The sequence below is a fragment of the Chionomys nivalis genome, chromosome 15 (assembly GCF_950005125.1).
Source record: "Chionomys nivalis chromosome 15, mChiNiv1.1, whole genome shotgun sequence".
NCBI lineage: Eukaryota > Metazoa > Chordata > Mammalia > Rodentia > Cricetidae > Chionomys > Chionomys nivalis.
This window is the reverse complement of record NC_080100.1, coordinates 7,534,710-7,556,834: the sequence shown is the minus strand read 5'-3', so window position 1 is coordinate 7,556,834 and position 22,125 is coordinate 7,534,710. Positions and strand designations below refer to the sequence as shown.

General features: G+C 42.2%; 1 protein-coding gene across 3 annotated transcripts in view; it reads left to right on the top strand.

Moving 5' to 3' along the window:
• Ctnnd2 (catenin delta 2) overlaps positions 1–22,125 on the top strand; it is a 727,532-nt gene that overhangs the window by 615,712 nt on the left and 89,695 nt on the right. For all 3 annotated transcript variants that reach the window (XM_057789656.1, XM_057789657.1, XM_057789658.1), the window contains one exon: positions 13,856–14,029. In XM_057789656.1, coding sequence (XP_057645639.1) covers positions 13,856–14,029 — 174 coding nt within the window. The remainder of the gene's footprint in view (positions 1–13,855; positions 14,030–22,125) is intronic.

Sequence of the window (22,125 nt, the reverse complement as noted above, 5' to 3'; positions counted from 1 at the left end):
ACAGGGCTGCCAAGGGCATCTCATCGCTATTCACTCAATATTTTAATGCTGGCATTATATACTAGCTGCCATGTTATCCTTCAGTGTTGTGCTAGGACATCAGGGAACCAGAAAATACAGTTCTGCTCATTCTCCTCTTGAGCCAACTAAAGCAGGACCTTAGGGAAATACAGTGGGTTCTCCTTGTCTGTAGCCATGCTCCGTGACCACAGGGCCCACCCTGCTTTCCCCTGGGAATAACAGCCATGGCATAAGGATACAGAGGAGAAAGCATCTCCCACCACCGTAGGATTGTGCAGGGGAAGGCCCAAAGACTGGAAGACACATTCAGGAAGCAACTCTAAAATACCAGTCTTAACGGGGGTCTTTTGACTGATGCTGCACCCACTCCCATATCCGGCTTCACCCCCAGGTTTGAGCAGCTACACCCTTGCCTGAGCCTCTGACACTAGTGTCTCACTTCATAAAATCCTGACACAGAACCATCCCCACTGCATCCAGATGTCCCTTATTAACCCTTGGGTGACAGAGGGGATCTGTGGCAATTGGATTCAGAGAAATGAGTAGCCAGAAGAGAAGGAACACTGTGGGCCTCCCCCAATCACAGCCCTCTCGGGGTGAAAGCCTTCACGTGGATCCCAGAGAAGGACCTTGCAGCCTTCACACTGTCCTTGGTGACACATCCTGGGATATTTTTCAACTTTTCAACATTGAACATGATATAAACTATTCAAAGAATTTTGTGGGGTTTGCCAGAAGTCAACATAAAGTTGTTAATGTTTCATTGTTCCCATTTTGTCTAAGACTTTTCTTAAAGAGCGATTTACTGAGACCTCTAACAGCTAAAGTGCGGTGGAAAGACTGAAATGACAACCAGTCACAGATTTTTGTTTTTGATTGTTTGGTTGATTGGTTTATTTGTTTGTTTTAGATTTTTCACCATGAACTAAATATATGCAAAAACTAAGTGAAAAAAAAAACCTTAACTGGGGTGTAAACTGACAACTATGCTTGTTTGGAAAACCGTTTAGTGTGTTTTGTCTGTTTCAATATATCTTTCAAATAGTTGGAAGTGAAAACTATCCATCTTGCAGCTGCAGAGAGATGGAGAGAAAACAAGGGTGAAAGTCTGTAACAGGGTGATGGCAGAATATGAGAGAAATGAGAGATGCAGGCAAGGTTGGGGACTTCCTGCTATCTGCAAAGGAGAGAATTATGCTATGTGTTGCTACTACTGGGGCCAGTTCAGCTTCTCCAGGTTAGACTAGGCAGTGATTTCCCCAGGCATATCCTGCAGTTCTTTGTACATGGGGGATGAGGCCACCATACGGAAACAGGAGTGAAGGAGCTTACAGAAATTAGAGGCAGGACCCAGGGCCCCAGTTCATCACTGTTACCAGGATGCAGCATAATGAGCAATGCAGATATCCCAAGGCCTCGGCAGGACAAAGCATAGCTGTCTTCTCTGACTCCAGAACAGCAGACTGCCTTCTGCCTTGGGAATTACCAAATTTGCCTAGAAGCATCCAGAAACTTTTATGTATATAGCTTTAAAGATGAACAAAATATCATCTGACCCCAGAATCTCTACTGCCCCGAGGTCAGGAGTTGACTCGGCCTTGCATTTGCTTTTAGTTGCTGTGTATACTGGACAAGGGCTCAGCACCAGCCATGCCACCAACCCCTCAATCCTGGGTTTTTAAGTGGTTTGAAAAAAATATCTAATATGAGCTTTCAAAAGTGGTAGAAAACAATTTTATATACAAATAGATACATAGATGACAAAGATACGGATGACCCTTCCTCAATTTTGTGATATGTATGTCGTATGAAAAATAAGATGTATGTGTGTGCAAAGTATTCTAGAAAAATACAAGGTCCAAGATTGACTGGTTCTGATCACACTCAGTAATGTCTTTTAAATGTAATGCTCAAGCTTGGTGCCTGTGGTACACACCTGTAATCCCAACAATCAGTAGCCTGAGCAGGAGGATAGCCATGAGTTCAAATACAGCCTAGCCCACAGCACAAGATCCTCTCTCTAAACAAAACCAAGATGTTGAGATATCATTCAGCTGTAGAAAGTTTCCCAGCAGGCATAAGGCCCCAAATCTGGTGCCCAACACCAACTCCAAAAAGCCCTGGGTAGTGAATTCTGTGTATTACTATAAAAATGCTCAACTCTTTTCCTGTTATATGTAAGATGCCTCAAAGAAGGGTGGAAAGGCCTCTTAGAAAACCAAAGGATCTGTATTCACCACACAGACCTCCCACTACAGAGGACCCAACTCATGACATCAGGATCAGTTTAAAGATGGCCCTGGAGTTTTCTGTTTTCTAGACATTTGCATCAACCCTTAAATTTGGCTTTAGTGACCAGGTAGGGAAGCACACTCCTTTAATCCCAACCTTGGGAGGCAGGGCAAGCGGGTCTCTGTTTGAGCCTAGACTGGTTTACACAGCAAGTTCTAGGCACGCCAAGGCTACATAGTGATATACAGCTTCCAAAAAATTGGCATTTGTGTTTTGAACCTTAGAAGAACCTATACCATTCTGCAGGTCAGGCTGAGTTATAAGATAAAAATCTCAGAAATGTTTCCTTTTATTTCCTTGATAGGGATAATTCAGAGAAATGTACACTACGAAGGTATAGCACATTCTTGCTTTCATTTAATTAAGTGGTTGCTATGGAAACACCTGAACTGTCGCCCTGAGTACAGATCTATATGAACGGGGCATGTTTTGCCCTCACCTATGAAAGCTCTTGGCAGCTGACTTTGCTCACTGTCTGTTGCTGAACCCCAAAGCCCATAGTTCCTGGTGTCCCTTCCTGGATATAACTTCCCGAAGTGACCACCATCAGGCTTCTCTCTGTCCCACAGTACAGTTTTGTGATGACAATCTGGCCTCTCAGGGCAATAGAGCAACCTAAAAGAGTAGAAGACAAAATTAATAATTCTTCTTCTGTATAAAGAAGCCCTTTGGGTTTGTTTTTGAACTTGGCATGTGACTGAAGACCCGGTAACAGTGCACTGATGGGTTCTGCTCCATCGTAGCTGAAGGGTCACACCACACTGGCCTACTATTGGCTGCAAGCCAGGATGACCTAGGTCTCACTCAGCGTGAGTCTGGCACCAGGAGAAAACCGCAGGGCCAAAGCAGCAAAGGCAACTGGGAACTCGAGAGCCCAACTCCCTGTCCCGGGAGTCCCAGACGCTCTCCTCTCGAAGAGATGAAAAGTCAGGTGTGTGTTCAAATGAGTGACAGGACACTGATCAGACTCCAACAAGATTCTGACCCAGTCTTTATACACACATAGGGTAGATTTTCTGTTGTGATCATCTTTGTTGCATGATCTATTGCATCATTATCACTGGAAGAGATCATGTTTGGCTTTGTGCAGATCTCCTTCATTGGTTGTAGATGCTAGATGCTTAGTTTAGTGAGAAGTTTCATCTGTTAAACTCTCCTTGGCATTCCTTCACTACTTCACTGAGAGAATGATTCCTCGTAAGCAAATTAAACCTCAGCCACACCCTTCCAAAGCAACCCCATGTGAAACTGCCCACTGGTCCCATCTACTCATGTCTTCATGTAGTTAGACTGCTCTCATAGTCCCTGGAGTTGGATACATCAGTGGGTCTTACAGAGGGTAGATAGAAGGCCTGTATGGAACTTATCTTCATATGTGACTTTCACTCCAACACCTGGCACCAGTTATACTGTCTGGCCATCAGGGTGTGGCCTCTGGTGCCTCTAGTTCTTGCCAGAGTCTTGTTTTAAGTGAGTGTTCACAACCAGGGTTTGTCCAGTCTCAATTTTTTCTTTCTTGAAGAGATTTTATGTTCAAGTGGCCGTGAGACTGTATACTCCATGCTCTTCTCTTTCCTGGGTTTTCATCTTCTCTACATGTTATCACATTGATAGTTGACATCTAGAATTACCTAGAAAGCTAATCTAATACACATTCTACATTATCATCATTTAAGAGCTTAGAATATGTGGCCTGGGATGATGATTCAGTCAATGAAGTACTGAGTTCTCTCTCTAAAATCTGTGTAAAATAGGAAGCTGAGCATGGTGGTGTGTCCTCCCAGTCCCAGTGCTAGGATTGGGGCGATGGGATCCCTAGACTATATGTTCTTCCTTGTTAGAGAGACAATGTCTTAAAAAAATTAAAAGATGGATCGTGCTTTAAGAACTACACCTAAAGTTATCCTCTGGTCTGCATACATACACACACACCCAGCACAGACATGCAAACCCACACACATGCACACACAAACATGTATACATACATACATACATACATTCTTACATACATAACTTAGAATTGCATGCATATAGTATAAATGTATGTCAAAGCATCCTTGCAAATGCTATTTTAGATCATAGTGGAAGGAAGGAATACTTTGCCCTAGAGGGATTAGCATAGCATTCCTGAATGCTACCAGGGACCCCATCACCCGCCACATTTTCTTGAATCTTCAGGATTTTAGCACTGGGTTTTAGCCTTTTGGAAGCCCACCAACTCATGTGTATGATTTGGCCTGAAAATGAGAATCTGAGCCTAAATAGCATGCAATATCTCGAGGCACAAATGTTAATTTTAATACTCATTCAAAATGTTACATTAGAGATTTGAATTCATTTGACAGTTTTTTCTGTCAGACAAAGCAAATGTTAATTAAGAAAAGAAATCCAAGCGGCTTTCACCTCTGGATTCTGTATTGGCATATGCAACCAACAACAGACGAAATACTCAGGAAAAATGTCTGTTCCAAACATGGTCAGACTCTTGAAGGTAGTCCTGAAATAATATAGCACAGCAACTTACTACACACAATTTATGCAATGTTATTTACAATAAGTGGTCTAGAGATGATTTAAAAACAAATGGAGAGATGGGCACAGGTCATGTGCAAACACTACATCCTTTTGTGTGGGAAATTGAACATGGATTTTGGTATCTGCTGAGGATCCTGGAACGGATACCCCCAAAACTCTATGGGATGATGCATATATATCCATCATGTGAAAAAAAGTATGTAGGCAAAATAGAAACACATTCTAAGAAGAAATATTCATGCATGCAAGCACCCTCACCCATGAGAACAGAGTTGACAGATCACAGGTCCATCATTTTGAATCTTTTCATTCTGCATACATCCATAGCATAGTCTGACACTTCAGAGTACAGTGACGTGTTGGTTGGCTGCACACACATAGGTTCTTCTAGTAAGTGTTTCCCACTGGTGCAGACCACCATCCTATAGCTAGCAGGAGCAGATGCTAGATCTCTTTCAGAGTTCTTATCTTTAGGATCCTGAACTTCTCTTCCCAGAACTCTTCTCATCTGCAGTCCATGAGCAAAAACAGAAGACAAGCATTCCTGCCCTTCTGGATGTGTCACTGGTCTCCAGGTGGCCTGTGCATCAGAGCAGAGCCTTATCAAAGTATAGAGCTTTTCCTAGAACGGCCTGGATTCTCTGCAAATTATCCTTCAGCAATGCTTCAGTGAGCAAAAAGGGGTGCCCTGGAGTATTAAATACGTCCAGTGGGGGGACCTCTCAGAGAGAAGTATTGTTCAAATTGTGTAGCAATGCCTGCACAAGGTAGTCATAATAGATCTCTTATTCATTTCATTGTTCATAAACACTGCAAAGAATGCAGTCCCTTCGTACCAACTCTCAGGCCACTTCTCCTCTACCTACCTGGACCCATCTGTGATGGCAAGAAGTGTAGGGAAGACCCACTGTTCTGCTGCCAGCCACTTGTCACCTGATACTGCACAGCCTGTCTCCGTCCTGGCAGATAGCCCTTTAGCCTGGGAAGCAGAAAAGCTACTGCAAATCCCATCCTGGACTCAAGCTGTGGTGTGCTGACCCCAAGCCTTTACCAGCAGAAATTTCCGCTGATGTGAACTGTAGTAAACATCTGTATAGTCAACGATCACCTACCTCTTTAATCACTTCTTAAAAATGTATCTACCAGGAAGCATCTAGAACAGATGAATGTCTTAAGGCTTTTGACACCCGAACTACTATTTATGTTTTTGCATGTGAATGGCACATGTAAATATGATTGTGTTCAAATGTAAATATACATGCTCATGTATGAGTGTGTGTGCACATGCATGTGGAGGCCACAGATTCCTCAAGTGCATGCCTCGTTTTCTTTATTTTTAGACAGGGTTTCTCACTGCACCAGTAGCTTAACCATGTGACTAGATCAATGGCGTCAACCAGCTCCAGACATCCTTTTGTCATTGCCTATCCGTGTGTGGGGATTGCAAGTGGATGCCACTCTACCTGACTTTCTTCAGTGGCTTCTGGGTTTCCAAACTTAGGTGTTCATGTTTGAACAAGCTGACTGAGCCCCCAATATTTGTCTTCATTACTCTGTGAGTGGTAATTTAAATAGATGAATTTGGTTTTGCATATATAATCACCTCGTGACTCTGTCCTTTATGGCACTATTGGTGACCTTAAAATTTTCATGTCTTGATGTCACAACTGCCTTCTTCTTTCCAGACAATTTTCTTTTCCTTATTAGCAGCCACAGTTTTATTTTGCTGCTTAATACCACTTCCTTTCTGGCCATCTGCTGTTTTCTGTCCCTTCTGCTGTTGGCTCTACCTTTGTCTCACTCCACTCTCACCCCACCATATGCTAGGATGTTGTTGACTTAAGAACCACATTCGGCATCCCTGAAGCGGCACAGTGCACATTCCCGTGAAGACTGGCTGCACCGTCCCACTGTTCCCACCTGTGCTCGAGATTCTTCTTCCTCCTCACTGCTAACAGCACCTCAGAGGGGCTCAGAGACCGAAACGCATGCCCTATTTAATTTGCTGAGGTATACCTTACTGCTCCCTACTCCCGGCCATCAAAAATGGTTTCTTAGCCTATTGGACAAGGTCTAGCACTGAAAACACTTTGTGCTAGATAATTCTGTGTTTGGTCTGCCCTGTGTGTTAGTGTTTGTCGGCCTCCCTGGGCTCTACCAGTAGATGCCAGTAACACCTCTTCCACCACATATGACAACCAAAACTTCCAGATATTGCCCGTTGTCCAGTGAGCAAGACCATCGGAGTCACCAACCAAATAACCAAGTCCACGGAGTTATGAGAAAGGTATTAACACACCAGAGACAATGCCTCTGCAGAGATCAGACTTCAGGTTTCCCTAGGCTGAGATGGAAAGGAGCAGGAGAAGAACTCAGGATAAACATAGTGCTGCTGTAATTGCAACACAGCGATGTAGAAAATGGTCCAAATGGATTCAGTAAGGCTGAGCTGCCCTAGCAACACATCTTCCATCCTGAGGGATGTATGCCCAGCCCCCATGGCTGTCCTCCAGGCTATCCTGCAATGCCTTTGTCCTGATACTTGTAACAAAAGCCCTCCTCCTTGACAGAGGTGTCCAGTCTCTTGCCATGATCTATAAGCCGGGCCTGGAGACAATGCAGTGTCTGGAAAACACAGCTGACTGGGCCTGTCGACTCTGCCCAGCCTCAGCTGTGCACTGTGGCTCTGGATAGCGCTTGCAGAAATCCACACAACTGAGCTACCTTCACTTTTGGAACCCCAAGAGATAGCATGAAATAGCCTTTCCCTCTGGCTTACAGTTAGAGTTTTTAAGTCCCCACTTCTGCCATCTTTCTCCTACCACACCCCCATCCCCAAAAGGTTAGGAGTGATCAAAGAATATACCCTGAAGGCAAAAATCATGATGTGCTATTCAGACCACACCTGCAACAATGACAGTGGAGGTATTTGGGGTTGGATTGTTACCTTTAGATGCATTTTATTCAGGCTGCAGCCCAATTAAATCAAACCCAGTTTGAGAAAATATCCTACATACTAAAGGACTTTGTCTTTCTGCATTTTACCACCTGTGACTTCCCCAGGAAGGAAAATATGGGGTCGTAAGTCAGACCGCTCCTCGATGCTGCACATTCTCTTCCTTTATCTAGCGGCAGTTCCTGCCTCACTCGTTCTCTTAGTTCCCTGGAGTTCCTTTAGGTAGAGTTTGCCTGCGCAGACATAATGTGGTTGTCCCTCATCGGCCAAGAAATCTAGGAACTATAGCTACATTCTGCTGGTAAGACTGGCCTTTTCTGTCTGTGACCCTCAGAAACAATTCACCAAGAAAACATATTTTTGGAGCATAAGTTTCGCTGGCTGAGATTAGAGCAAAGTTATGACGCTTGGGGCAGAAGAAGGCAGTCTTTTCATAGTTCCCCTTTGGCGGCAATCCTTCTACCTGTGTAACAAGTGGTTTTCGTTTGTTAGCAAGTCCATGGTACACAGCCTAGGGCACGTGAGACCAGGCAAGGAGGACACTGAGATCTGGTAAGGAAGAGCTGAAATTTCCTATAGTTCTCCATAATCAGCATGAGCTTTGGAATGTAATGAAGAGAATGATCCCGTGAGTCTTCTTAAAACCTGTTTGAAAAGTCCCATTTGTAAATTGAATTGACATTGTCACCTGGGTTTTTTTTTATTGATTTTTGATTTTTTAGCCCTAAGTTATGCCTTTCACTTCATATAAAGGATAAATGACTTCTATTTTTAATCCTCTACTTAACTGTAGTAGAAACATTTTAAGTAGAATCCGAACCCAACAAGGACACCAAAGAGAATTTTGATAGTCTTAACTGCCCCTTGGCAGTTGTACATACTTGGGGGTACAGCTATTCCAGTCCATGTGAGCAATTACAGTAATCGCATCAGCACAGGTGGCATACTCATCTCCTAAAACTTGTGTCATTTCCTTGTACCGGAAACATTCAAACTCTTCTCTGCTAGTTATCTTTAAAGCATTTTAAAATACATTTGTTTTCTTCTTTTATTGAAATAGATGGTTTTCATTCAAGGTATTCATACTCACTGTGTAACTGAGGCTGGGCTGCGACCTCTTAGCCTCCTACCTTCAGCTCCTAAGTGGAGATTACAGGCGTGTGCCACCATGCGTCAGCATCCCATGTACCACCATGCCAGCATCCCATGCAGCACCACGCCAGCATCCCATGCACAACCAGGCCAGCATCCCATGCACTGCCATGCCAGCATCCCTGATGCTTTCATAATCCAGCTTGTTTGGTTTTGTTTATCCTAGTTTTATTATTATTCTTTATATGCCAATATCTTGATAATAAACCTGAAGCATAAGCAGTATCCCACACAATGTAAACACAAGAAATGACATTCTGAATAGAACTCCACTCGTTCAGAAATTAAAGCCAATAGTTAACAAATGGGACCTTGTAAAACTAAAACCCTGTATACAGCAAAGGACGTACTCCGCCAGGTGAAGAGAAAGTCCACAGAATGGGAGAAAATTCTCTCAACTCTGCATGTGATAGGAGATTAATAACCTGAATCAACAAATAAAAAAACAGAATCAAAAAGACAAATGAACAGATTTTAAAATTTGGGCTATAAATCTGAACAGATAATTCACAAAAGAAGAACTAAAAATGGGTAATAAATATCTTTAAAAGTGTTCAGCATCATTAGCAATTAGGGAAATACAAATTTTAACTACTTTGAGATTTCATCTTACCCCAGTCGGAATGGCTAGGTTCAAGAAAACAGCGATCAGAAGGAGAGAAATGACGTACATGCAGTACTAATATCTGGGAGGGTTTTCAGTACTACTGTGTATCACCAGGTGATCTATTTTTAGCTTTATGAGAATTCTCCAAACTGATTTCCATAATGGCTGATCCAGTTTGCAATCAAGACAATAAATGGTAATCCCCCTTTCTCCACATACCTGTCAGCGTTTGTCATTCATATGTAGAGATATGAACATACACCCCATCACTGAAGACACCACACACCTTTGACACAGGACTTGTAGAAGTCCATGGAACTGGCACAAAGTCTGGGGACTGACTCTCATAGTAGCTAAAGATGCCAGGAAGCTGCCAAAGGAGAAAAGCCAATCCGTAGCCCTAGGCCACCGCAAAGTGAACCTCAGCAATGGATTGAAGCACGACAATGAGCAGCGTGGCGATCTGCACAAGGACACAATAGTGGCACCCACATCCTGAAAGGAGCTGACAGCTGTCCAATTATGGTTGTAAGTCCTGTAAACCCTCCAGCCACCCTTGGCTGGTGAGGTGATGGACCCTGGAGGAGAGCCTACTGCTGTCTCTTTCCTAATTAGTTTAATTTTTAACTTCACTCTAAACACTCAACCTTATACCCAGAGATAAATGTAGATCTCACCCGTTATCAATGAAGGAAGGTCTTTTTTTCCCCAGCAAATAGAACTATTGCAGAAACCCACAACTTGTCAAAGTCCAGAGAACAAGTGACCGTGGAATACCCAGCTATGTTGGATACATCCACAGTGCCCTTCTGCACCTGAGGTTCAAGGAGTACTGTAGAAAACTGGGCAGAAAGACTGTCAGAACCAGAAGACTAGACCATCTGCTGGGAGACACGGTCAGCTGTGTACTATAGGGATGCTGTACCTGTGAAATCCCAAAACCAGAGTCACCTAAACAAAACCAGCACCAGTGGACATGGCAACATGGATAGAAGAAGTTTCCCAAGGCCTCACCCCTAAATGAAGGGCTCCAGGTGGTTCATGGCTGTTGAGAAAGGGAGACTCAGTCTTCTGGAAGGTCAAACCCCCGATTAGATTTAATTCCAAACAGTCAGCTGCAAACACATACACAAATGAGCAATACTAAATGGACTCAGCAAGATGCATTCTTTCATATATACTCAACAATAATAATTGAAGAAGGAAAAGATCATGAATTTGAGAGGGAATCCTGAGGACAGGGAGAAGATGTAGATATAATGTAAATACAGCACTCGTGTGAAATTCTAAAGGAAAAAGCAAACGGTTGCTACATATAGAATAGTTTCACCTGCATCCATTAAATCCACACCAACATTGACCTACACCTTCTTGGTGTTGATTAGCCAGCTAAACAAGGTCACATATGTTGACACAGCTCTTAAAGAATGCTCCCAACCGTTTCTAATGGAAAATTGATGCTTTCCCTTTGATTAACTCGATAAAAGTTTGGAGAAAGTGCCTAGATAAAGGTCCATTACATTGACTGGCTTTGAAATGGTTCTTTTTCTTCAGTGTTATTAGCATGTGTGGGTTTCATCAATGTTCTGAAATCGCAGTGATTCCCCCTTTGAACTCCAGCCCCTGGTCACCATCAAAGATTATCCATGCGCACGCCAGTTGTTCTTTTATTCCCTCAGATTTCCTCTGAAGCTGTTAAGACATGATTATAATAAAAGGTATATAAGGCTTGCAGAGAAGACATGTCAGAGCAGAAGAAAGGTGTCTAGTGATCTAATCATTTACCCTGGTTTATAGAGCAGGAGCTGGGAAAAGGGGAACGAGATGAATCCCAGCCAAAGCGAATGTGACTGTTGTCCCCATGCACCTCAGCTGCCACACCCCATAGCAAGCATCCCAACACACCCTCCTTCCCTGTGGTGTGCGTGTGTGTGTGTGTGTGTGTGTGTGTGTGTGTGTCTGTCCTGACAGAGGTAAATCTCGTCGGGGCTTATCTGAAATTTTATATTCTGATTTCTGTGAATATTATTAGACTTTTAGAACTTGAAATGTTCTAAGAGATAACGAGTAGAAAATGAAACAAACAGAAAAACAAATGAAATCTCTGTCTATCTCTTGTACTACTCTCTCTGTCAGTCTGGACTCTTGAGAAGCCTGTGTTATTCCTGTTTGGTGTTGAAGTAGGCTAAGTTACAGAACGACTGTCCTTTCTCTGGTGCTGTCTTTCTCTTCTAGCAACAAGCTAGTTTCAAATAACAAGCCAGGAGCAGTGTGGCGGGGCTGAGTTACTTTCCTCCTAATATTTAAAAGGCATAGACCTCTCCTATGGGTGGTGTTCACAGACGTGGGGTTTCTTGGAGCAGTCAAGATGAGACTTTGATGAAAAGAACAAGAAGCCTCGTACACTGAGTGCCCTGATTACAAAGTTGAAATTGCATGTCAAGCTAATTAGGAATGACCTTTTATGACTTAGCCACCGTCCGTCTGTGGGATGGCATTCATTGCCAGGCTGCAGCCTTCACTTAAACCAAACTACAGCATAATTGAAAGAAACAAGACAGGAGTGCTTTATCTTTATCTCGGAAAATAATGAAATTCTTGAAACTATTATGGCGGTTAAGTAACAAAGTCTCTCTCACATCTTCATTTTTATGTAACAAGGATACTAGGCAAGCCAGGATCTTCCTCTGATGAAAACTTAAACACTGCATGTACTTATTCTGATTCTGAAATATAGTAATATTTTCATGTTGGCTCACCTGTAGACATATCTACAGATATATATATGCACATAAATGTATGCAAGAACACTAAATACATATATTATATAAACTGTGCTTACTTTAATGTAATTATTAATGTATATAATAAGTCAAATAGCTTAGCATCTCTACTCTAAACCTGAAAGAAATTGCTTTGTCTATAAGTTATCTCAGGATTAAATGTAATATTTGTGTGTGTATGTGTGTATGCATGTACATAAATATAAATATATAATTTGATCTGTGCTCCCTGGCTTTGGTTTTCACAGAAGATAAGATTTATGTGATCAAAGATGAATATAATTATTTTAATGTTGTTACTTTTAAAAATAAGTGTGATACAAGATTATTCTGGGTGGTGGTGACATATGCCTTTAATCCCAACACTCGGGAGGTAGAGGCAGGCAGATCTCCGTGGGTTCAACTCCAGCCTGGTCTACAAAAGCTAATTCCAGGACAGGCTAAAGCTACACAGAGAAACATTAAATCAGGAAACAATATATGGTTTGATATGCAAAAAATTGAATTGAATAATTTTATTAAAGCTTTTCACTATTATTATTATAGGCTTTTCTAATGCATTTGCTTAGGATAAAACATTAACCCCTACACCTTTATTTCATTCGTTTAACTTTTATTATTACTATTTTCCAAGATGCCACAGTCGTCATGGCTGCCATTTTTAATGGTGAACTGGTATATCTTTGTGAATATAAGCCATAATTTTTAAGCTATATGCAGCTAGGTTTTGGTTACAAATTCTCTTATTATTCATTATATTCAGCAGAAAGTAAATTTAACTATCAGGATGGCAGTAAGATCTATCTAAATTTGCCACCTGGTATGGGGGTGTATGCCTTTAATCCTAGCACTGGGAAAGCAGAGGAGGGCAGATCTCTATGAGTTCAAGGCCAGCCTGGTCACATAATGAGCTTCAGTACAGCCAGGACTACATTTGCATAGTTCATATGAATCTATATACTAAATATAACAATTTGCTCTCCATTGTACATTTTTATGTGTTTGTTAGAAACAGTGATGGTAACCTACATCAAGCCTAAGACATATAGAAACATACCAGGGTTGTACAAAAGTTATCACACCTATGCAAAATAAGTGAAGGTGTTGGGCTGGTAGCTTGTCACTTCTGTGCAGTGTCTGTTATGTGACAATAATAAAATATGTGACCTTGATCTTGCCATTCTTGCACTCCAAAGTTATGCATCTCTGTCTCCTTCCTTGACCTAGCAACTGTGTTGGGGTATTCCCAAGAGTGGGCCCCCTTCAAATGCTAGGCACAGTCCCTTCTGAACATAGGCTAACCCCCATTCTCCCATGATCAAAAGTTCTGTATCAGGAATACCTCTCCGGTTTTCGGTGGTTCTTCAACTGCTGACCCTCTCTGCTTCACTAGTTTGGACAGAATGCTCTAATGCCTGCTTTTGTGTTTGCCTGTGATTTGTGTAGGAGGCGGTATCGTGAAGCATAAAGATGTTAAAGATGTTTACTCTCTCGTTTTTCTTTCCCCAGTGGGATGGAGTAGGACCTCTTCCAGACTGTGCAGAACCACCCAAAGGGATCCAGATGCTGTGGCACCCATCCATAGTCAAACCCTACCTCACACTGCTCTCTGAGTGCTCAAACCCAGACACGCTGGAAGGGGCAGCAGGCGCCCTGCAGAACTTGGCTGCAGGGAGCTGGAAGGTACGGCTAGTTCATTACCATACAAAAACAATCTGCAATTACGAGCAAGTTTTAAAAATGGTACAGGTTTAGGTTTGAAAAAATGTAATTCTAATAAATATTTTTAAGACATTTGAGAAAACCAGTTCTATTGAGCTGCTGGACTTAGAATGCCCTTAAAATTTTTTTAGGTACTCGAGTGTCCTTGAAGACCATTGTAAATGTAGAGAAATAGACATGAGAACAGCCATGAAAAACACTCTAAAAATGTTTATCATTTTCCATGGTTAGCTAACCTGCTTATCTTTCAGGAATTATTACGATATGTTGATGTTTCAAAGCAGTATCATTGACCATGAAGGGGCCGAATCTAAACACCTTTTCTAAAGCACCATGTGAACATGTGGACAGTGTAGTGCCAATTCCTGGCCCTTAAAGTTAAGAAAAGTCCAGACTTAAAGAAAGGAAACAGCAAATGCACGACTGTAATGACCAGAAAGAGACCCCTTTTCCTCCAAGGTGTTGCAAACCATGCCCCTGACTAATTTCCATAAGAAATCATCATCCCTTCATTTGGGGTAGAAAGGATTCTCCGTATTGAAAAAGCCATGGGTACACTCACTAGCAGCTCCATGTACCAACCTGAGGATGTATGGGAGAAAGGCCAGGAAAGGAGATCAAAAATTTTGAGTTTTCCCATCATGTTCCTTTCATTTAACACCAGTGCCTGAGTCTGGGATGTTCATCATTGCTTTATTCCTTTGATATCCATTCTCTTCAAAACATCTTCCTGTTGACACGCAGAAACGTAATGTTCAGAATCACATGCCAGAGATGCACAGGACACATTGCAGCTGCTCACTCCTGCTCAGACCTTCCAAAGTCGGTCTTTCTCCTCTCACCTCGTCCCTACTTTCCATAGATGGAGCCTGAGCTTTTGTGTTTCCTTTTATCTCCCCCCTGACATCCTAGCTCTCTGGGCCCAGACCTAATGAGTTCTCTTGATGCTACTCATGGTGGGCAAGCTCACCTCTTCTCTCAAAGACCTTAGGGTTTTACCAGGCGGTGGTGGCGCACGCCTTTCATCCAGCACCAAGGAGGCAAAGGCAGGCAGACCTCTGTGAGTTTGAGACCAGCCTGGTCTACAAAGCGAGTTCCAGGACAGGCTCCAAAGCTACACAGAGAAACCCTGTCTCAAGAAACAAACAAGCAAACAAACAAAGGACTGATGGGTTCACTCCCACCCATGAGGCACCTCCAGTGCTTAAAGAATTCGGGTTGGGCTGGGTCTCAGGTGAAGCTGTCTCTAATTTTCAAGCAGAGTGTGGGAGAGAACTTTTAGAAGAAGAGTCCCGCTCTTCAGAAGGCCAGCACACCTGTGGCTAGGAAAGAGGTAACAGTGGAAGCCACGCCTTTGAGCTAGCCCGCAGGCCTTGCATCTCTCTAAGCTTTTAGGCACTCAGAAGCTTTTGTCTAAGCTCAGACACTCAGTACAAACCTAGGCTGGCCCCATCTTTTCTGAGCATGAGAAGACAGGCTTGTATGTCACATGACTTTTTGAACAGAGGCCATGTGATTGCCACACGCTGCAGCATGCAGGACCGTCAGAACACTGGATGCTGAAATGGTAGAAGATGTAGCGGATTCAGCAGTTGTCTCTCTGTGCGATCAAGAGCACCCCATGCGCACAGGTCCCCTCCAGCTTCCCTTCCTCAATGCACCTATGGACAAGCATATTTGGGTGAGCCTGACCTGAGGCATGAAGATTTACATGATAGCAAATCACATATTTTATTTTAAGATACAGTTTTATAAATAAATATTGTGTTTGTCAGTATACTTTTCTGTTTTTATCATTTTTCATGTTCCTTAAAAAAATTGTATGTCCTTAAGACAATTTAAAAGTGAAGAAATGTCTTGGACACTACAAGATTTTGAATGCAAACATTTTAACTTAAATTCTGTATTTCATGTGTTCTAAAAGTTAAGGGGAGTTATATAGATGACCTAAATCAAAGCTCTGGAATCTTTAAAGTAGTGTCAAAAATTAAAACTGCATGGAATAAAATTAATGACAGTCTAAATAATGCAAAAGGGTAAAAAAAAAAGTCAAAGAGCTTGAAGACAGTATAAGAAACTACAGAAAATGAAACCCACAGAGAAGAAAAACAATGTAGGCACAGTTGTACTCATAGGCTGGTATGTGGACTGTTTTCCCACATAAGAGGGCAAGGAAGAGGGCAGAGAATAGCTAAATAAAGTGAGTACTTTTGATATTTAATGAAACCACACATTTATGTATCTAGAAAGTTAGGAAAGTCTAAGCACACATGCAAAACGAAGGGAGCTATACAAAGAACATTGTAATCAAATTGCTCTAAGCTGGTAATAAAGAGAAAATGTTAAACGTATTCAGAGGAAAGAAAATTGTACGCAAAGTGACGCACTGTGTCTAACCCCAGCATGTAGCATGTAATCAATGTCACTCGTCATCCATTCATTCAGGATGTAAGGCCTTGCTGAGCACCGACCGCTCTCTAGGAGGGGGTGTGACCGTGAGGCCCTGAACGACTGAAGCCATGAGCACTTTTCTCTTTGTGCTCTACTGACTGCCCTGCGCTTGGAGTAACTGAAGCTCTCAAACACTAGCACTCAGCCCCAGCAGCATCTGGCCACACAGCTCTATACACTGCTCTCAGTGTTGACTCCTAGGTATCAGTAAGACGTTTAGAGCATATATTCCTCCCCAGGCCATCCTTAGAGGGTCACAGTTCAGGACTCCTCATTTGATTTTGAGTATTTGATTCTGATAGCAACATGCTCTGTTATTTTCATCTTTCTCTCTCATGTGTGTGTGTATGTATGGGTGTAATAGAGAAAGAGAGAGTCTGTCATATGTGGAGATCAGACAACCACTTGCAAGAGTTAATTTTTCCTTCTACCGTGTGGGTCCCAGAGATTGAATTTGGGTCCTCAGAACTGGCACAGGTGCTTTTTCTCATTGACCTTCTCAACAGCCTATGGCGTGCCTTTGCACAATGAGTCATCTCATCTCAGCAGCCTATAGCGTGCCTTTACACATTGAGTCATCTCAGCAGCCTATGGCATGCCTTTACACATTGAGTCATCTCAGCAGCCTATGGCGTGCCTTTACACATTGAGTCTTCTCATCTCAGCAGCCTATGGCGTGCCTTTACACATTGAGTCATCTCAGCAGCCTACGGCATGCCTTTACACATTGAGTCATCTCAGCAGCCTATGGTGCCTTTACACATTGAGTCTTCTCATCTCAGCAGCCTATAGTGTGCCTTTGCACATTGAGTCTTCTCATCTCAGCAGCCTATGGCGTACCTTTACACATTGAATCATCTCCGCAGCCTATGGCATGCTTTTTATGTGAAACTGATAGAGAGGAGTCACAGGACAATGATCATTTCACTCTTCTAGGCTCGGCAATGCCCAGTAGTGCAACCTAGATCAACAGCATCTGCCTGAAACGTGGGCTACTTTGTGTAACTTACCAGTCTGTGTCTTGGGATAACCAGGATAGTTTGCAGAGTTAATGAGACATGCCTACGCCCTTAATTAGAAGGAGAAAATGATAGAGATTTTAAATGGTTGCTATTTTTATATTTTCAAATTCTTTCCTACTTTGGATCATGTAATGCAAGGAATGAAAGATGTGTGACATCCCCCCGGGACTTCAGCCAATCACATCATGCTCCTCTCAGCCCTTGGACCTGCACATTAGTGTGTCTGGCCCCCACATGTCCAGAGGACATTTGTTTACCAAATTCCAAATTTTCTGTTACTTTTTTTTTTTTTTTTTTGGTTTTTTCGAGACAGGGTTTCTCTGTGGTTCTGGAGCCTGTCCTGGAACTAGCTCTTGTAGACCAGGCTGGCCTCAAACTCTTTTTATTTTTTTTTAATATTTATTTATTTTATGTGTACAGTATTCTGCTTGCAGCACCAGAAAAGGGCCCCAGATCTCACTACAGATGGTTGGGAGTCCCCATGTGGTTGCTGGGAATTGAACTCAGGACCTTTGGAAGAGCAGTCAGTGCTCTTAACCTCTGAGCCATCTCTCCAGCCCCAAATTTTCTGTTACTAAAGTGAAGGTTAGTAAACAGGAGAGAGTGAAGGTTAGTAAACAGGAGAGAGAAGCGCTTAAGAGAGATGAACTCACCCTCTCAGAAAGCTGGATAAAGTTTAAGGACTATGACCACTGAACTTTTCGAGTCTATATTCAATAATGAACAATAATTAGAAAATGCAAAGTCTTAAACTTGCAACAAGGAGATGCACCATAGTGGCAATATCCCAATGGCAAAGGGAAAAGGTAGGCAAGAAAGAGAAGTGCCAGAAATCATTCCAAGACTCTTTGTTCCTTAGCTTCTACTGAGTGATTGTCATAACGGTGTGCCACTGTCATCAGGATGTCTAGTTGTTGTTGGCTGTTGCAAAGGTAGAATTTTAGAAAGATTCCTATCCCAATTGTACAAAGTAGAATATAGGCTCTTAGGATGTCAGTCGTACTGCAGACACTTCTTCCCTAACAATTCTAGACAAATGTGTTGGTCCTCTGTCGCAGCTGAAGGCCTCCGAGTGATGTTGCTGTGCATTTACAAATGTGCACACGTACGGAGATCTTATTCATTGGATCCACATGTGTGTGCAGGAACCAGGCACATTCCTACCGCCTACTAGACACTTCATTCACTCTACAGGGGAAAGGAGATAGAGGGTTCTTAGAGGAGATTAAAGAAGAATATTGTTACACCAAACAATGATGTATCATTATAATCAAAGAGATTGAGAAAGTCTAATATAAAAACTGAACAGAAAAACTCTTACTTGACAGAGACAGTCTCAGGTCAAGGCTGATGGCTGACGCTTGCTGGACTAGCCTAAAACCCTGAGTTCATATTTCTAGAATCCACATAAAAAGCCACTGCAATGCCAAGTGCTAGGAGATGGAGACAGGAAGATCCATGGGGCTTGCTTTCCAGCCAGGATAACCATTCAGATGAGCCCTAGATACGTGAAAATCTCTGTCTTAAAAACTAAGATGGAGAGTGACTGAGAAAACACTTGATGTTGACTCCTGGCCTCTGCATGCACCTTCACACCAGCATGTAACCATGTACATGTACATACATGCATCACACTCACAAATGCAGAGATGGCTTTTAAAAAGCATAAATAACCAAGGCTATGGCAGGGCTTTCACACAGCACTGCCCTCAGCAAGCGAGCCCTCTAAGAATGTGTTTTTATAGCGACTGTCAAATTTTAGTGGCATTTCTTAGTAGTCCTTAACTTTTTATGACCCAACAAAACAGAAATGAGGAGGTAAAACTGGAGAATTTTGCATGGAGAGAGCTCTTTATGGACCTCCTTGTCTGACACAATAACTTCCATTTATGAGAAAAGTGTGATCACTCTTTGGCGATGACAAATCAACTAGCAAACTATATCTTCCTAATGGCCCTTATCACTTTCTACACTTTAACGTGTTCATCGCGTGGTTCATGAACATCGGACAAAGATAACGAAATTATGGCACAAACAAAGTGAAGAATGTCTCTCGGAACCAGCATGGATGTTAGTTGCACTTTTCTTGTTCATAGACAGTGAATCTGTTTGTAGCCGAGTATTAAAATGAGTGATCTGGTAGTTTGAAGATTTCTGAAGTGTGAGTGAAACTCTTTCAACTCCCGAGGTCTGTAGATTCTTCCTGTTGTAATTGAGGCTTACGAAAACCCAGGCTTTGAAATGTAGAACTGGACGTGTGATGACGATGAAGGTCAACATGTAGATGGCCTCAGTCTATTTCTGCTAAAATATGCATATTCTCTAAGAATATTATCAGGCTGTATATAGTTTAAAATAAAGTAGAATAAAAGTCACATAGATAAGATCATATATTTTCTGAAGTGACAAGATAACAATGTAAAATTAAGGAGAAAGAAATAGAGTCACTGGCCATATGACCCAAATGAAATTTTTTAGTTGTAAGATCACTCGGAAGTTTGATACTTGTCCTTAGAGAAAGGAATGGCGACCTTGAGAGGGTCAGTGAGTTTAGCTTAGTCTAGCAGTTTCTGTGTGAACCAGAGCAGATTAGTAGACTGCCCCAAGAAAAGCAAGAGTCGTGGTTTGGCATCTAAGATGCAGGGAGTTGTCTTTGCCCTAGTTTTTGGCACAAGCCAAAGCATAAATTTTAAAAGCAAAGAAGAGTTTCAGAAAATGAATTTTAAAAATGAAACTTGAAGTATGATACCTGATAGATGAAAATAAAAATCAAACTGTCCCAGAATAAACATAAGGCTGTCTGAAGGCTCTGCCCACGTGGAGTGCATGAGAAACAGTATGTCAGGAGACAAGGACTAGGGTGAAGGACCAAGCCTAGGGCCAGCTCTTGGCCTTTGTCACGCATGGCTCGGCAGCTTCTCCCCCACGTGAATCAAGAAGTTCAACTGAGTCATGAACCACAACATATTGCAAATGCCACCTACATTGATGTCAGCTCCAGAGGTGACCTGTGCTGCTAACAATGCTGGGTCTGTCACTGTCAGGACAGACTGTGGCTCCCACTCCAGCTCTGATGTAAGAGTCACAGAACTCCTGAACCAGATTGGCAGGAGGAGTGACAGGGTCCAAATTGACCTTCTTCTGAAGAAAACTAATAAAAAGAAATACGTAGAACAGTTGGGTTTTGACAGAGAACTTGAGGACAAGAAATAAAAAATGTGATCCCTGAAATCAAAATAGATAGAGTTCGTGGGACGAAACTTTGAAGATTCTGATTTGACGCAGGAAAGTCCCCTCTACCATTCTGCAGGGAACTGTTAGCACTTGCCTGTGAGAAAACCGCCTAAGCCTGTCAAAGGCCACCTGAAATAACAAGAAGGAGCAAAACTTGGCTCCTAGATGAGATGGACATAGGATGTGTTTCCAGGTGACATACGGGAAAATCTCACAATTCACGGGCCATTGGCTAAAGCACACAGAAAAGTCTCGTTTATCATGAAGAATATTAGCCATGGACTGGTTTCCTATAGAACCTTATAAGCAAGATCCAACTTTATCAACAGTTTCAAATTTTATTGATTGCAGTCTAAACAAAGCCTTAAAGCATCTATGGGAATTCAGGAATTTTCAATGTCCCATGAGCTAAAATTGGGGATGCCTGCCATTCAGCTGGAAATTACACTGCCAACAAATGAAAAAGAAAATGTAGTCCATAATAAAAGAGAGAGAGAGAGAGAGAGAGAGAGAGAGAGAGAGAGAGAGAGAGAGTAAGCTCAGGACTGACAGATGTTAAAATTAGCAATCATGATAAAATTGATGGCCTCATGTATGTTCAGAAAGTTAGAGATAGAGGACATGTGTTTGAAAAACCAAATAAAACATGTTGAGTTAAAAGTACCATGTTTGAAATGAAAAATACATGATATGTAATAAATACCAGATTAAACATCACACAGAAAAAATTAGCACACTTCAGGACAGTGATGCATCCATGAACCTCAGCTGGCCCAGTGCACACATCATTGGCCTCCCCAAACCAAAAGACATGAGAAGGATCAAGAGAACAGAAAAAAATGGCAGGAGAAAGAGTTAAATTTTTTTCCAAACATAGTGAAAACCATAGACTCACAAATCCAAGAAGTTCAAAAAACCCCAAACACAAGGAAACTGATTAAATTGTAGCAAGTACTTTATACTCAGCTCACTCAAACTCAGAAACAAGAAATGCTTCCTATCCCTCTAAGGTGAGGATTTGGGGGCGAGAGGAGGGGGAGCTGCTCTCACCAGCAGGTCTAGGTCAGCACCATGGACAGCAAAGGGCATTTCTAACAGTGACTAAGGAAATAACTGTCTTAACAGGGCAGAAACAACTTCACTTAGAAAAGTTGTAAAGCTACTTTCTGAGTCTTTTCTGAGATGTGAACTATGCTAAAAGCAGACACTGTCAATCGCCCATGTAGTCAAACCAGAGGGAAATCGGGACATAAGAACTTGAGTTGAATTGCTATAGCATTGATTAGAGTATTGGGCAAAGCAGCTCAATATTCTGATCTTCCCATCCTGAATAAAAGCATCTACTTATGA